Below are 17,126 nucleotides of genomic sequence, written 5' to 3' on the forward strand. Positions count from 1 at the left end.
ATGCAAAAGGACCATTCCAAGCCATGGAATACCATGAGTCATTTGGATTGATGGTGATGGTGAAAATGTTTCAATTGAGACTAAACCTTCTTACAAAAGGATAAAACAATCGACCAGATGAGGGAAAAGGCGATCGGATATAACAACTCCCTCAATCACCATTCTTTGGACATGTCATGCTTGTAAAAGAAAGGAAAAATATTGAAACAATGTCTACCCTGTTACGAAAAGCAGTGAATGACAAGCCAATGTGTCCCCTGTGCTAACTTTACCAGTTTGAACCTTACAGGGCATGGTCTGAATCTGGGTGCAGTAGATGAGACATGGTGTGCCCATTGTCTAAGACAAACTGTGCCACTGATTCCACGTTTTGGCTTATGATGGTGAAGTGGGGCAAATAAATTATATGACTCCAGTCAAAAAAGAAACAGGACTATGTGGTTTGGTTTCACTGTTTTTACCAGTATCTGTTTTAGAATGGAGGAGATACAATTGACTGGAGTGGAACTGTCCACCTTCAGGGCAGACTGGTGGGATAAGACCTTCAGCAAATGTAAAAAATTGGCCTTCACCAAGTTGATATCAATGGGTGTTTTGGCTAATACTTTGACAATGTATGGATATTGTCTTATCCCCTGCTTACGCTCTTTGCTAGACCAACTTATGTTTGGTGCAGTTGCTCTGTTCTAAAGCAGTGGTTCTTTACCTGGGTTTGATCAAACCCTAGGGGTTCCGTGAGTCGGTCTCAGGGGTTTGGTGGAGTCTCTGCCATGGAATTCAAGTCACATCACCTCATCTTTTCACGATAACATGCCCTGCTGGACCATCACTAGCTACAGATGATCACGTGACATTGCTTGGCCAATCAGTGCTGCGAGGAATTTATACATCTTGAATTTGAGGACTGGACTTGGACACCCCTGGGCTAAAATAACACTGACATTGAGAAAATATCTGCGACCATGTCGGCAGGTATTGTCTTTCCCTTTAAAAAAAAGATTAAGATAGTAAGTGATTTTAAGGGTCTATAACATCTGGGTTATTAAAATTTACCAGCAAAGAGAAATTAATATTTGTTCCAACAGATTATGCACCCACAAAAGTGGAGGGGAAAAAAGCAACATTCTCATTCCTTGAAATAGATCAAGACTTCCACAGCGAACAACTGGGAAATCTCTCTCTTTTTTTTTTAAAAGGTTTTGCATTTGCCTCACTTGAGGTTGCGAGTGTGTCTGAAGGCAGGTGACAACATCTGAAGCATTTCTCTCGTAAGGAGACACGAGGAAAGATCCAACTCTTCCAGTTGGTAACTACAACGAGAGGAGACAAGGAAATTTGGTAAGTCTCAATTTATGCCAGTCTGTTATATGTCCTCAACACAAAATGGAACTATTATTTTTTTGAAGATGGTTCCATATTTTCAAAGAATGTAAACTATGCCACAAGATCTTTAGGTTTTGCTGTGGCAGCAATATATTTCTGTATTCAAGTAAAAATTGAAATAATTATCATGAAAGACAATGGATGATGTCACAAATTGGAGCGATGACAGTTATCACTATTAAGTTAAAAAAACAATTGATGAATCATGGTTAAGAAGGAAGATTTGTGAGCGTGATGAGTTAACCTTCAAAAGCAATAATATCCTCATGACTATCAGAATAAAAATGTCGTCAAATCACATTTATTTGAAATTCCCCAATGTCTGTGAAATAATTGGAATGCTGCATAAGCAATTTGGTATTAATGGAAAGCTCTGAATGTCTACTATAGAGCACAAAATTAATGTGATTGGATGCACTGGGTGCGAGGTATTTAGGTTCGCAAATATCCTCGACAGAGGACAAATCTGAACTACTGGTAGTCAGAAAGATATATTTCATCAAATTACATACAGGCTAATAATTTTAATTTGAAGATATATTTATATAGTAAATAGGATGGAGTGTTAAACAAAGTCAAGAAAAAGTGTTTAATATTTGAGAGCACAGTCCCTTACCTTGGAGGGGCGCAAGAAAGCACAGAACTCAACACGAAGCATTTGAGGGGAGTCATTCGTATATTGTGGAGGCAGATGTTTCTAATTGAGGCCAGGACCTCCGCAGTTAGGCGAGGATTTTGAAACTCGTACAGAAGAACCAAAAGATCCATTAACTCCTCTGGCGGTTGTGGCTTATTAATTTCTAATAAAGAAAATGTAGAAAAAAATGTAGAAATAACATTAATCCTTTATTTCATTGTGATAAAATCATTCAAATTATCCATACATATGTATTTTTAAGTAGAGTATCCAAGAAGAGAATTGAAATAGAAATTAACTAGGTCTTACTATTGAATATTGAGAGACTTCATTGTCATTATAAACGTAGAATGGGATTTAAACCATCACCATTAAGGTGAAAAAATAAATAATAAATAACTAATCAATAAATAAGTAGTCATCATAGATATGTAGTCAACATGAATAACTAGTCACTTAAATAAGTCGTCAGATACAATATCCATCTATACCTATATATATATATATAATTTTTATATATATATATATATATATATATATATATATATATATATATATATATATATATATATATATATATATATATATATATATATATATATATATATATATATATATATATATATATATATATATATATATATATATATATATATATATATATATATATATATATATATATATATATATATATATATATATATATATATATATATATATATATATATATATATATATATATATATATATATATATATATATATATATATATATATATATATATATATATATATATATATATATATATATATATATATATATATATATATATATACATATATATATATATATATATATATATATATATATATATATATATATACATATATATATATTTATATATTTATATACATATAGAAAATAAAATTGGAAAATACCTACAATGCACAGTCCATATTGAATTGAAATGGTAATATTAATACAGAATGCAGGAAGGATGTTACCTCTAACAAGATATTTCCGAAGTGCTCGTGTGATCTGAGCTACAGTGACACTCTGGATGTCACAGCCAAGATTCTTTAGAAGGACTCGGTTGCTGTAATGCAAGAGTCCACCCATAAAGATTGGGTACAGTTCAAAAGGCAGTGCCTCAATTTGCTGTTTTGATGGAGGACCATGCACTCCCAGAAGGTTTTTCTCAACCTGGTCCAAAACGTCCTCATTGTAGCTATCTTCCTTGCGAAATAGCTCAGCTGCCATTGTCCTTGCAATATTGCCCTTGTTTCGAATACTGATTTTTTCATAAAACTTTGGAAAAAGTTTGATTAGGTTGAAGACTGCAAAGATTCTGAGTGGGATGAATTTGGAAAATATATTAATAATGGCACTGACATCCTCAGTTGCCTGTCCAATGGCCAAAGACACCTGCTTTGTCAGCTTTTCCAGAACTGATTTATTCTCTCCTAGAACCACATAGAGCGCCGCCATGTATTCCTGCATGGCTGGAACAGCAAATACATACCGCCTCTCATCATGTTCACAAAGTTCTGTGGGTATATTTTTACAACTTTCAACGCAGGGAGCCAGAAAAAAGTCTAGTACATCAGTTCTGAAGACAGCGAGCTGACGCAACTCCTCATCAGTCTTGGTCTTTCCTCCAATCCACTGCTCTAGCTCCTGTTCTGAGAATGAGGTGCGTTTGTATGTCACACCATCATAAGCAAGTTTGCCAACTGTGCTGACAACATACAACATTAAATTACTATGTATATCCTGATTGGGCACAGTAGCTTTGCCGAGTACCTCCCCTCCAAAGTTGAGCCTAAGAAAACTGGTATAGATGCCAGTCAAAGTGCGAATGGGTGCCTTGGCATCAGTAAAATGAAGAAAGTGCAATGTTGCACATGTGAGCCAGCAGTAAGACGGTAGAAAGCAGGCTGCTGCCAGCTGGCTTTCCCTCTGGAGATTGAGATAAAGTAGCTCTACAAGAGCTTGAGCATCATGTGTCTGCACAAGTTCCCCACTCTGCTGAAGAAGGCGACTGGTGAAGTAGGCACGTTGACGGTTCGGGTCGTTGAAGCCACAAATTTGTGCGTAGCAGCTAACATACTTTGAAGGGATGCGGTCCAAGGCAGAAAGTCTGGTGGTCACTAAAACGCTGACCTGAGAAACACAAAATACAGACAATTAAAAACCCTGACATTTGAATAAAGCGTGTTACAAACCTTTGTTTGACCCACAGCATTCACGGAATTGTACACCATACCTATACTTAGAGTAAGGTTGTGTTTGTTGGGAGAAATTAAAGTTGCAATAGTATTTATGGAATGCCTTCCAATTAGAAATTGTGATGTTTCATGTTTATAAGACTTGGACTTTCTTATGTGAAGGACATTGAATTGACATCATAGATTTAAAGAATCATTTATTCATATATCTTCCATAACACTTCAACTCACAAGGGTTGCAGTGGATACTGGAGCCTATACGAGCCAACCGCAGGCAGCCAGTGGGCGACATCCTGAATTGACTGCAACCAATCGCAGGCCACAATGAAAGACAACCACTCGTGCTCACAATCACACCGCCGACAAGGGGGAATAGAACCCAGACTGCCCGCACCAAAGTCAGGAGGAAGAACCCCTACACCAGTGGTCTCAAACCGGTTCCACATAGGGCTGCAGTGGGTACTGGTTTTTGTTCCAACCGATCCAGTGCCGACATTTTAACCAATCTGGTGTCTTTTAAATAAGTAGCACCTGACTCTAATTAACTGATTGCACTTGCAAAAGGTATCCTTGTTGAGTTGGAATGAAAACCTGCACCCACTGCGGCCCTTTGAGGACCGGTTTGAGACCACTGCCCTACACCATCGAGTGGCCTTATATTGGAAGAATGAAATATGAAAGTCTCCAAAACCAAACTGGCAATTGTGTTCTGCTCTTTTTTTAATTATGCCATCCTTTATACCAGGAAGGCCTTGCTTTTTTTGTTGTTCTTCTTGGGAAGGACACCAATTGAATTGAATGCACGCAAAAACACACCTGCACGCACATTGTTCGCATTTCTCCATGCATTCAAGGTCAAATGCTGTGTGCACTGTGCACAATGCACGCAAGTGCGCACACGCCAGTATTGCATGTGCATACGTAATCCGCATGATCACAATGCGGCTGATTATTGGCCAGGACACTTGGAGATAGTTGATTGGCTCCGTTGACCGCACGCTTTGAGGTGCGCACGTTATTCCATACTCAACATGTCCAAGAAGAACATAGCGCTGGTGAGACTACACTTTATGGAGGTCGATGCTGCAAAAGGACAATAGAAATGCAATTTCAGCAAGGCAGAGATGTAGCCAGCAGCCCCAATGCGGCAGTTTTGTCATTTGTATACCAAGTCACGGCAGGGGTCAAACATTTTTTACTGGTTGTGATGGGTCTACGTGGACCTCCAACCTTTCAACTTTGATGAGAAGAAAACTTTTCACCCGTCTTGAAACCATCTGCACAAAGACGCTGAAGAAATACCTGCAGCTGTTGTCTTTGCGGGTAAAGGCAAAAAATGCTGTGGCCCTCCCATCACGATTTGCTGTTGTCATCGACGGGTGGTCGGTCACGGGAGTCAACGCATTACATCAGCGCTCTCGAGGTAGCGATCGAGGGAGCGAGGGAAAGGGTTGATAAGAGCCCTCGCTCTCTCTCGCTCTCCCTCCCTCACTCTCCCTCGCTCTCACTCGCCCTCTCTCGCCCTCTCTCGCCCTCTCTCCCCCTCTCACCCTCTCGCTCTCTTGCTCTCTCGCTCTATGGCTCTCTCGCCTTATCGCTTTCTCGCTCTATCGCTCTCTCGCACTATCGCGCTCTCACTCTATCGCTCTCTCACTCTATCGCTCTCTCACTCTATCGCTCTCTCACTCTATCGCTCTCTCACTCTATCGCTCTCTCACTCTATCGCTCTCTCACTCTTTCGCTCTCTCACTCTATCGCTCTCTCACTCTATCGCTCTCTCACTCTATCGCTCTCTCACTATCGCTCTCTCACTCTCTCACTCGTCCAGAAAAGAAGTGTTGGAAAAAAATTGTTTAATTCAGCGTTGACATCTGCTTTTGCAATCACCACCAATGATGCGGTCTTTTTTATGCATGATATGTAGCGAGAAACTATACTAAATGTAACGTTGAAAGACATTTTCAAAACATGCATTTAGCATTTGCTGAAAAATACCCAACCGAAGATAAGCGCCAGAGGGCAATTTCAGAATTTCAACTACAAGCTGAGAGAAAACTTTTTTCAAGAAATGGATTAGCTCTCCACAGTCAACTACAGCTGCTATTTTTTGGCAGCTCAGCAGATCATAAAGAGGTTTCAAAGACGGTGACTGTGATGGGCAGTAGGCAGATGGTCTAAGAAGTGAGGCCACGGTCAGGCCAAAGCCTTTCACAAATAGGCCAATACACTGCCAGGCTCTTAAAGAGATTTGAAGCACTCTTCAGATGGGCCAGAATGAGAATTGATCCATCAAATCCCGCAAATTACCTCATCTCCTACGCAGTAGACAGAGAAAAAAACCCATTGTGGGTTGAACAACCAGTCCGAAGCTTGGGAATACTGTAAACGGCTGACCTGTCTGACACTCAGCTACCTGCCACTATCTTGCACCAGCTAAGAGAAGGACTAGAAAGGGTTGATAAGAGCCACATCCCAGGGAAATTTACAGTCTGGTGATTTCAAGTCACCGTTTAACAGCCTCAAATATGATCCCTACATTTGTGACCACACTTCAAAAGCGTGGACATTGATCCACTTTGTGGGACAAGTTGCAGGAGCTCATAAGTTCACATGATACTTTAAGGTGTTTTGATTAGAGATTAATATGGCACAGCCATTAACATTATTTGAGCACACTTAGGTTCTAGTAAAAGTTATAAAAAGATTAATTGATCAGAATAAAATGCTTCATGTACACACCACACAGAATATGCTACCATGAGCAAGCCCCTTCTGATCAAAATTATATTCTGAACAATTTCCATGTAAACAAAAGCTTACCTTATTGTTCATTTCAGTTACCTATATGGGTTCAATTAATGCCGGTATAGATTTTTGCATTAATCGCACTGTCCAACTAAAAATACATTTTTAGCAGGCGGATATTAGTCATGAAATTTTGCATGCTCTTTTACCTCGGGGAGAAGGTACTTGCGGAGAAGGTTGACAACAACCGCTCGTGCAGGCAGGGCCTCGTTTGGATCACTGCAAAGTTCGGTGGAACCAATGCGGAAGTCAAGTTCCATCTTTTCCATGCCATTGAATATGAAGAGAATGTCTTTGGCTTTGTTGCTTTCCCCACAGAGCAGGGGGTTATTTTTCAAGTGAAGGTACTTCCTACTGATCAGGTCTCTCAAAGATGCGACCCTGCTCAATACAAATCACAAAAATGTTAAACGTTAAATTGCTTGACTAAGCTAAAGTGGACCCCTAAGTCACGGTGTGAGAAATTATGGCATCGGGGCATCAACAAGAATTTCTGTCGCGTGGCTTAAAAGTTACAAAATTGAATCATGTCGGCCGGTGTGCATGCGCATGACTGTGCTTGCCTCACACCACTCTCATTGCTATCGGTCAACGTCACCAACATGCTGGTCTGATATTGGTCAGTGTCATGAAGTGGCTCAGTTCAGAATCTTGCCTTTAATTCTATAACTTAAACAATAATATTTATTGGGAAATTCTCAAATCGCCCATCTTTGGAGGTAATATAGTTATCGTATTTACTTGCATTTAAGACGCTCTTGTCGGACAAAAAATGATGACTGAATCGAAGGTACGGCTTATATGCGCATAAAATTGACCGCGCCGTTACACGATGACGTCATGACTGATGCGGCCGCGGTGACGTCATGACGCAAGTGAATGCCGATACGGTAATTTATTTCAAAATAGAGAAAAGATAAACAGATAAAACGCAAAACAAATTTTATTTTGACGTTTATAAATGAAATTAGAGAAAAAAAACATGTATCTTGCATAACACGTGAAAAAACTCATGTTCCCGTTCCCGTCACTGCTCAATCGGGGCACATCCATCTTACCTACAGTTGTGGTCAAAAGTTTACATATACTTGTGAAGAACAATGTCCCGGCTCTCTTGAGTTTCGTTATTTCTACAACTCTGATTTTTCTTTGATAGAGTGATTGGAACGGATACTTCTTTGTCACAAAAAAACATTCATGACGTTTGGTTCTTTTATGACTTTTTTATGGGTGAACAGAAAAAAAAAGATCAAATCTGTTGAGTCAAAAATACACATACAGCAGCGCTAATATTTGGTAACATGTTCCTTGGCCATTTTCACTTCAATAAGCCGCTTTTGGTAGCATCCACAAGCTTCTGGCAAGCTTCTGGTTGAATTTTTGACCACTCCTCTTGACAGAATTGGTGCAGTTCAATTAAATTAGATGGCTTACCTACCTGATTAAGCCATTCCATGACCACTTTTGATCTGTATTTGAGAACATTGTCATGTTGGAACACCCAACTGCGCAAAGACCCAATCTTTGGGCTGATGACTTTAGGTTATCTTGAATAATTTGAAGGTAATCCTCCTTCTTCATTATTCCATTTACTCTCTGTAAAGAACCAGTTCCATTGGTAGAACAACAGCCCCACAACAAAAAACTGCCACCACCGTGCTTGACGGTAGGCATGCTGTACTTGGGGTTAAAGGCCTCACCCTTTCTCCTCCAAACATATTGCTTGGCATCGTGGCCAAACAGCTTGATTTCTGTTTCATCTGACCACAGAACTTTCCTACAGAGGGTCTTATCTTTATTCATTTGATCAGCAGATAACTTCAGTCGAGCCTTAAGGTGCGCTTTTGGAGCAAGGGCTTCATTCTTGCACGGCAGCCTCTCAGTCCATTGAGATGCAAAAACACGCTTGACTGTGGACACTGACACTTGTGTCCCAGTAGCTTAGAATTCTTGGCAGATCTGCTTTTTTATGTGATCCTCGATTAAATCTTCACCCTCCTGACAAATTTTCTCTCAGCAGCAGGTGGTAGCTTGCATTTTTTCTTCCTGATCGTGGCAGTGACAAAACAGTGCCATGAACTATATACTTACAAACAATTGATTGCATTGTTGCTCTGGGGACCTGCAGCTGCTTTTAAATGGCTCCTAGTGACTTTCCAGACTTGTTCAAGTCAAGGATTTGCTTTTTCAGATCCATGCTGAGCTCCTTTGACTTTCCCATTGTAGCGTTTGTGGGCGTTTGCATCCAATTAGTTCTATTTAAATGGCCTCAGAGAAGTCACAGGCTGTAGTCACTCAGAAGAAGTTAAGAGGCCATGCTATGAATCTCATTTCACTGACAACTTTTTAAGTAACCAGTATTGCTAATTTGTGTGGCTGTATGTATATATTTGACACAGCAGATTTGATCACTTTTTCTGTTAACCCATAATAAAGTCATAAAAGAACCAAACTTCATCAATGTGTTTTGTGACAACGCAGTATCTATTCCAATCACTCTATCGGAGAAAAATCAGAGTTGTAGAAATAACTGGAAACTCAAGAGAGCCATGATATTGTGTTCTTCACAAGTGTATGTAAAGTTTTGACCACAACTATGGATCCCGGGCATCCATCTTTCCTAGGGCGCTAACGTCTCAACCTAGTTAAACGTGCTCTGACTGACCAGAGGCGAGTAGCATTGATTTTGAAATAGAACAAAATTCTACTTTGATTTTTTTTCATTGTATGTCTTGTTCGAAAGTGACGACTATTGGAGTAATATGAATCACCGAAAGAATTGAGATATTTTGACATTAGAAGCAGTATGGCTGCCACATCTTAAACTTCTAGTAAAAAAAATTGTAATTCCTATAATTAGAAAGCATCAGGTTCCCATCAAGATAGGCTTAATTCTTTTTTTAAATTTAATAATTTGATAGTTTGCATTTACAAAGTCAGGCATATTAACTTGCCTTATGATATTGACCCCAATAATGTGCTTTTGATTCATATAGTATCTCAGAAATACCGCCTGTGATGATTTTTCATAAGATTTTCCCTTCAAACTAACACATTTGTACTCCCTATTAAAACCATGAATGCGGAGGTGAAAATTGGAAATCAGGGGATGGCTTATGCGTGAGAAATTGTAAAATTCAAAAATTTCAAAGCAACTTCAGGTGTGCCAACGGCTTGTGAGTGAATACGTAAGGTAATTTTCTTTTGTTTTATCTCGAGCTCTTTAAAATATTTAATAACTTACAGTATGAGCATGTAACTGACGTTTTGAGTAGTCTTTAAATTTAACCATTTTGGTCAAAAAATACTGTATACTAAATAATATTTATGCATTTTAATGAGACCTACTTGGGTGTACAGTAAATATTGCTTAGGCTCATTATCCTCATACTATCAAAGTTTCATTTATTGTGGCATCATCTTTGCAGAACTGTTGTTACTCTTAAAATTCATAAGCATTCACAATTACTCACCCTCTTCAAGGGCTATATTGCAACACATTGCTATTTATGTCGCATGACGGGAGGGGTACATTTTCACAGCGATGCCCCATACAGAGAAGCAGTTATGCTAATATATACGCACAACTTTGTTTTCAAAAACCCAACTCGTACGCAGTGATTGTAGCCAAAGGAAAAAAAACACAAGCTAAAAAACACTCTGCAAAATGGTCTTACTTTGTTAATTGACCAAGATCCTCACAGGAAAATGGAATGACCAGTTTGAAGTTGGTCAGTGTGGTCCCTGCACACCAATCTAGAATCAGCTTTCGGACAACTGTGCTTTTTCCTGTTCCCACAGCACCGTACAAAAGTACATTAAGTCCTCGGTCCTGGTGATGGTCTTCATTTGTTTCAAAAAGTTTATCGACTGTTAAGGAGGGGGCGACAGAAGCTTGGGGTTTTACAAAAGAGCTGAGAAGTCCTGCTCTTTCTTCTGGCTTCCTTTCCAGGATTAATGGATCGACATGCATCATCTCTGTGCTAAAGTAGCCTCCAAACTGTTTCTCTTCTTGGGGAAGATGACTGAACCAAAGGGACAGCTTTCTCTTGTGGATCTCTATGAGATCTATAAACAGTGAAAAGGGCTGTTAAAAAAACAATCATTTGGTATAAAGTAATAGTTTTCATTTTAATCTGACACATTTATTTTAGTCTTGTATGCGGCTGCATGGTGAAAGAGTGGTAAATGCATTGGCCTTACAGTTCTGTGATCAAGGGTTCAATTCAGGGTACGAACCTTCTTGTGTTGAGTTAATATGTTATTCCCATGTCACCGTCACACCCACCGTCACACAAACGCACGCGTGTGCACGCGCACACACACGCACGCATGTGGGTGCACGCGCACACACACACGCACGCGCACACACACACACACACATCTATATATATTTAATATCGCTTTGATGTTCTAATCTTCCATGAGTCCTGGGACTGTGTAGTGGGCCTTTTCAGTAGTGAGCCATGGGCACTTCCAAACTTCTACTTTGTCACCATTACTAAGGTTAACACTATGTTTACACAGTTTTTTAATGTTGGGCTCACCTCTAACCCATGGTGTATTCACAAGAAATTTAGAATAAAGATCCAGCCGACAATCAGTCACATATTCCAAAAAAATATTTACATAGCTTCTATTTAGAAGTGGATCAAACCCACAGGCTAAAACCTAGAAATAGTTTAAAAAAAAATTTAGTTTACAGAGAAATAAAGGACATAAGACAGCACGGTGGTAGGATGGCCTCAGAGTTCTGAGATTGAGGGTTCAATCGCTGCTGGGTACTGACTTTCCTGTGTGGAGTTTGCATGTTTTCTTTTTGCCTGCATGGATTTTCTCTGGATAACCTGTTTTCTTCCTACATCACAAAAAAAGTGCATGCTAGGCTGGTTGACCACTCTATATCACATCGATCGCGATCAATCACCAAGCCACTAATGGTAGATCGCTTGAAAGTAAGATTTGATCCAGTGTTCATTTCCTTCGGGCATGAACAATGTATTGTTTGTACCGCGACATGACAATGTGCCTAGTGCAATATGCACACTTTTATGGCTTTTGACATTATTGCACTCATCAGGATCTTCTTACCATGTGGTGCCGACAGCCGTATCTACCATATACGGCTGGAATTGGTGACCTTTTTTGGTAATGACACGAGTGTCAGGTGCCCACCCTCTGAACCAAGGACCGAACATGCACACACGCTACCACCATCAACGCAAATTAGAAGATTTTAAGAGCAGCAGCACAGCTCTCTTTTTTATTGTGCTGGTGCGTTAATGCATACACACACACACAAATAAGACACTACAGTAATCCCTCGATTATTGCGGTTAATGTAGACCAGACATGGCCGCAATAAATGAAAAACTGTGAAGTAGGGTCACTGTTGTGTTTATTCTGTATTACTATGATACATATGTGTGTAGTAATTCATTTCTTTGTTAAATCATTCTTCCTATTGTTCGGCTCGAGGCCATAAACAGCCGCCTGGTCCACTCTCACGTAGACTTCTTATCCAAGGATTGTTTATAAAACATCTCACCCAGTATCGGGGTCTGAGGGCTGTTGATCGGGAGGCAGCAAGGACTCGGGATATCTGCCACTTCCATAACACTCGTATAGTGTGCATACCTCGTGACACACTTCGGGCTTCTTTATGTAATTGTAATATGATTGTTAGGTCAGATGAAGGCGTGATTGTTTTAATGCAAATGAGGGTTGGTTTTAGTTTCCTGTTATTGTTAAAATACCTTGATTGTGATTATAGTTACAGATGTTGTTTTTGAAGCTTGTAATTGTTTTGATTCATGGCCTTAAAGCCGTATGCAAATTACTGTTCAAGAGGATAATGTTGTAGACAAGGGGCTTGCTGTATCTTCCCTTAAGGTCCTTATCCATGATGCAATCTATTTAATTAAATGTCAATAATTGAATAAGATGTCTGCCTGCAGTTATTGATAATTACATCAGAAGGGTAATTATTAATGAACCTATCAGTCACCCCTATATTGATGTTTTTTTTTTTTTTTTACATCAGTGCTGGGTTTTAATAGCAATCAGAGGTCAGGTAGTGGCTTTCGCTTGCGAGTTTCAGCGTGGATTTTCAAATTTTTAGGAATTTACTAAAAAAAATTAAAAATTCCCCCCCCCCAAAAAAACCCCTATGTAGTGAAACTGCGGAAGTTGAAGCCAATATTCAAGGGATTATTGTATAGAAATGTTGAATTGTACATTTGTAGTTATCTAGCTGTTGGGTTTATTCTGTATTACTATTATACATATAGTTGTATTAATTCATTTCTTTGTTAAATCATTCTCTTTCTATTCTCAAAGTGTTCCGAGGTCACCAATAACCGCCAAGTCATTTCTAACCTGGACTGCCTGTTCCAGGATGTTTATACAAACAATTCACCCAATCTGCGTCTTTGAGATTCGGTGGTCCCTTTTGTAACGAGGCCAGGGTAATTTGGCCAATAACAAGAATGTTGCTTCTGTCATTTACAACAGTGGCTATACCTCGTGACGCACTTCGGGTTTTTCTTTATGTAATTGTTATATGATTCTTGGGTCAAGGGAAGGCATAATTGTTCTAATCCAAATGTTGTTAGGTCTAGTCTCCTGCCTTGTTATTGGAAAATACCTGAAAACAATAAACTCAAGGCAAGATACGGAAAGCATATTTACTGTATGCTAACATCAAGACAGATATTTTTCTCATAATCTACACTTCACCTTGTTCTATCATTGTGGAGCAAATCCTCTTGCAGTAAATTGTAGCACCTGGGTGGAGACAAATATGTGCTCTCCTCTTCCATTTCCAAAATATGAAAAGGTGACTCATAAGTCTGCAAAAAACAAAGCCTGATCATTTTGTGAGTTCAGCAAAAGAACATTATTTATGAACTTTATAGGATGTTCAATTCCACAACAAGATCAACTCCAATTTTTGACAGTAAGTCTGATTCATTATCATTTGCTTCATTCATTATTTGCTTCGCTGTATGCTTTAATAGCAATAAGCAGCTACCAAGACCTTTTTATGGGAAGACTAATTCCTATGTGTAGTAAATGACAATAATAGACATGGGAAGTGAACAGGCTTTCTGTGCCATGTCTATAAACTAACAAAAGAAAGAGATCATTATAAATTAATGCATTATGGTTTCTCATTACTGTACAGTAATTTAGCACCTATTTCATTCATTTGATTTAAATTCAGAAGCAGATGTTGCATCAGTTGAATCTTTGGATTCAAATGCGGTACCCACCATACGAGAAATTTGGGATACGAGTGAAATTCTGAGCAAATATCTGCCTTGAGATACGAGACACATCTTGAGATACGAGCATACGAGACAGCCAGGTGGCCGAGACGCGAGAGCCTTCTAATGTTAACAGCGCGTCTTTCTCGCTGCATCTCCCCCGTGTAAAGATATATAAGGAAAAACAATGAGTCCAAAGCAAGCAGGTGCAAGGAATAGTGCGGAGAAAAGGCATATGATTACAATCGATATTAGGCACGAAATAATCGAAAAACATGAGTGTGGTGTACATGTGATGGAGCTGGCTCGCCAAAACGAGAAGAGCACCAAGAGTGGTCATGCATTATCTTATCGTGAGGACATTTGTGTGCGTCATTTTTGTAATATTTTGAAGGCAAGACCAAAGCAAACAATACTAGAAAGCTTCCTTTTTAGAACTCCGGCTAAGAGTGAAGGTGGATGCGAGGCAAAAAGAGCCAAGCCGGAAGACGAAAAGTAAAAAAAATAAAACAAAACTAGAAATAAGTACAGTGTGAGGTAAGATTAAAAGTCCAAAGTGTCACTCTCTCTCCTTTCCGCACATTCCGTGATAAACACTACCGTTTGTCTGCACTGAATATTGTCATATTTTAGTATTGAACATCATAACCACTAGATCTAGGGTGGGAAAACCGGTGCTCGAGGGCCGCTGTGGGTGCTGGTTTTTGTTCCAACCGATCAGGAAAAGACACATTGACCAATGAGATTTCTGTAGAAAGCAAGAAGCACCTGACTGCAAACCACTGATTGCACTTGTAGGACGACACGAGATTGGTTAAAATGTGTCTTCTTCATGGGTTGGAATGAAAACCCGCAACCACCGCGCTAGTTATTTGTTACTCTGTTAGTACATGGTGAATTAGAACCAATACAAATATTTTTTCCATTGTAATATCCTGTTTGTTTTGTGTTCAGAAGGTGGGAATGATTTAATTTGTATTTCGGTCATTTATGTGGGAAAATTTGACTTGAAATACGAGTAAATCGACTTGAGAGCTCGGTCCCGGGACGCATTAAACTCGTAACTTAAAGTATTACTCTATACTAATATTCATGTTCAGTTCTGGGATCTCTTTCTGATACGGAATACTCAATGGTCTTATGTCACAGGGCACATGCATTCAATCAATCAGTTTAATATAGGTAAAAAATTTGTGGACTGTTAAAACATGTAAAAATTAAATAACAATACAAAGTGGAACACATCAATATTTATGCTGTTGTTTGTTGCTTTGGGAGAAAAAAATAAAAATTAAAAATATATATTAAACTCGTCTGCAAACTTGTTAATCTGGTTGGTGAAGAGAAGGCTGGATTAAAGAAACTTATTTATTTGACCTTTTAAATAACTAACTTACCGCTGCAACGAGCCGCTCATCCTTCTAGTTTGTCAAAGATGTAGTTGAAACGCAAAATTCTCATTAGCTGTAAAATAAACACAACCCAAAAAATACTGTACAGTGGTACCTCGACATTTATACTACTAAAATTTCGAGCAAATAGTTATTTTTGAGTGACGAGAGAAATTTCGACATATGAGAAAGCCAGGTGGCCAAGACATGAGAGGCTGTTTATGATTTCAGCCGTCTTTTATCGCATCTCTTTCGTCTATACTATAGTCTATAACATATCTACGACCACTGGGCTCAGCGTTGCATTTTTTCAGTGTTTTTTCCCCGGCACTCAGCGTGAATGGCGTAGGGATCGCTAGTACGAAGAGTATATATTACTTCGCGTTAGCACGTGGTCGTGCGTTATCCTATTATGAGGACATTCTATTTTTATTATATTTGAATACAAAAGCAAACAGCCCATCGATAGTGAAAGTCAGCGTGGATGCATGCGGGCAAACAGCTGGGAGAAAAAAAAGTTTTAAAAATGAAAAAAATAAAATTAGAATAAAATTTAGTGTAAGGTTAGATTCAATTTATGTTTGAGTGTCTGTATCGTAATCAAAGTTCATTTAAATTGGTTTATGTTATATTACGATTCATCGTTCGAGTTTCGAGAATATAGACACACGAGCTCAGTCCCGGAACGAAATAAGTCCTATCTCGAGATACCACTGTACACCGAAACGGAAGGTTTTGGCATGTGGACATCTAATTACCCACAGCCGACCTCCTGTTACACGTGAGATGTTCGTTTTATGAACATTAATCCGGCAGTAGTAAGAAGGTCACTCACCGTTTGCGGTCAATGCTACAGCAAGAGTGAAATGAAACGACAAGATATATGTAATCTTGCACCCAGTATAAACCAGTCTTCCCGTCTGTACTTGACCTCCACCCTCAACAGTGCCGTGGTTGACAAAGTGTCACTGATTTAAAGGTTTTCGTCCAACCCAGGCAGAAAGAAGACCTGACAGAAACCAGCGAAGCCGTTATTCCCTTCCCAGGGAGCCGCCAGCACTTTACATCCGCAACAGCCTCTTCAGAATAAAAAGGAATGTCGCCGATGAAAAAACTGTAGTGCCTCGGTTGACAAAGTGTCACTGATTTAAAGGTTTTCCCTCCAACCCAGGCATAAACAAGAGCTGACCGAAACCAGCCAAGCCGTCATTCTCTTTCCAAGGGGGCGCCAGCACTTTACATCCGCAACAGCCTCTTCAGAAAAAAATAGAATGTCGCCGATGAAAAAAAACTGTAATTCATAACTTTATCGTGTTCATCTACTTATAACAACAAACTGTATCCGCAGCTGACATAAGCTGAGATAGGCTTCCGCAAACGGAACCCAATCATTTTAAAACACGAACACTGTTCT

At 39.2% G+C, this 17,126-nt stretch overlaps 1 protein-coding gene across 10 annotated transcripts in view; it reads right to left on the reverse strand.

The window, feature by feature from the left end:
* Positions 1-17,126, reverse strand: part of nlrx1 (NLR family member X1) — a 30,984-nt gene that overhangs the window by 13,630 nt on the left and 228 nt on the right. Inside the window, exons 1-8 of one of the 10 annotated variants that reach the window (XM_077722248.1) lie at positions 16,548-17,068; positions 15,719-15,785; positions 13,792-13,904; positions 10,731-11,121; positions 7,203-7,434; positions 3,025-4,183; positions 2,000-2,183; positions 1,215-1,310 (exon numbers count right to left, since the gene is read on the reverse strand). In XM_077722248.1, coding sequence (XP_077578374.1) covers positions 1,215-1,310; positions 2,000-2,183; positions 3,025-4,183; positions 7,203-7,434; positions 10,731-11,121; positions 13,792-13,904; positions 15,719-15,738 — 2,195 coding nt within the window. In that variant the 5' untranslated portion in view covers positions 15,739-15,785; positions 16,548-17,068. Of the gene's footprint in view, positions 1-1,214; positions 1,311-1,999; positions 2,184-3,024; positions 4,184-7,202; positions 7,435-10,730; positions 11,122-13,791; positions 13,905-15,718; positions 15,786-16,547; positions 17,077-17,126 lie in introns of those variants that run through there. The other 9 variants (XM_077722245.1, XM_077722244.1, XM_077722253.1 and 6 more) reach the window with 9 other exon arrangements.

This window comes from Stigmatopora nigra, chromosome 8 (genome assembly GCF_051989575.1).
Source record: "Stigmatopora nigra isolate UIUO_SnigA chromosome 8, RoL_Snig_1.1, whole genome shotgun sequence".
Lineage (NCBI taxonomy): Eukaryota > Metazoa > Chordata > Actinopteri > Syngnathiformes > Syngnathidae > Stigmatopora > Stigmatopora nigra.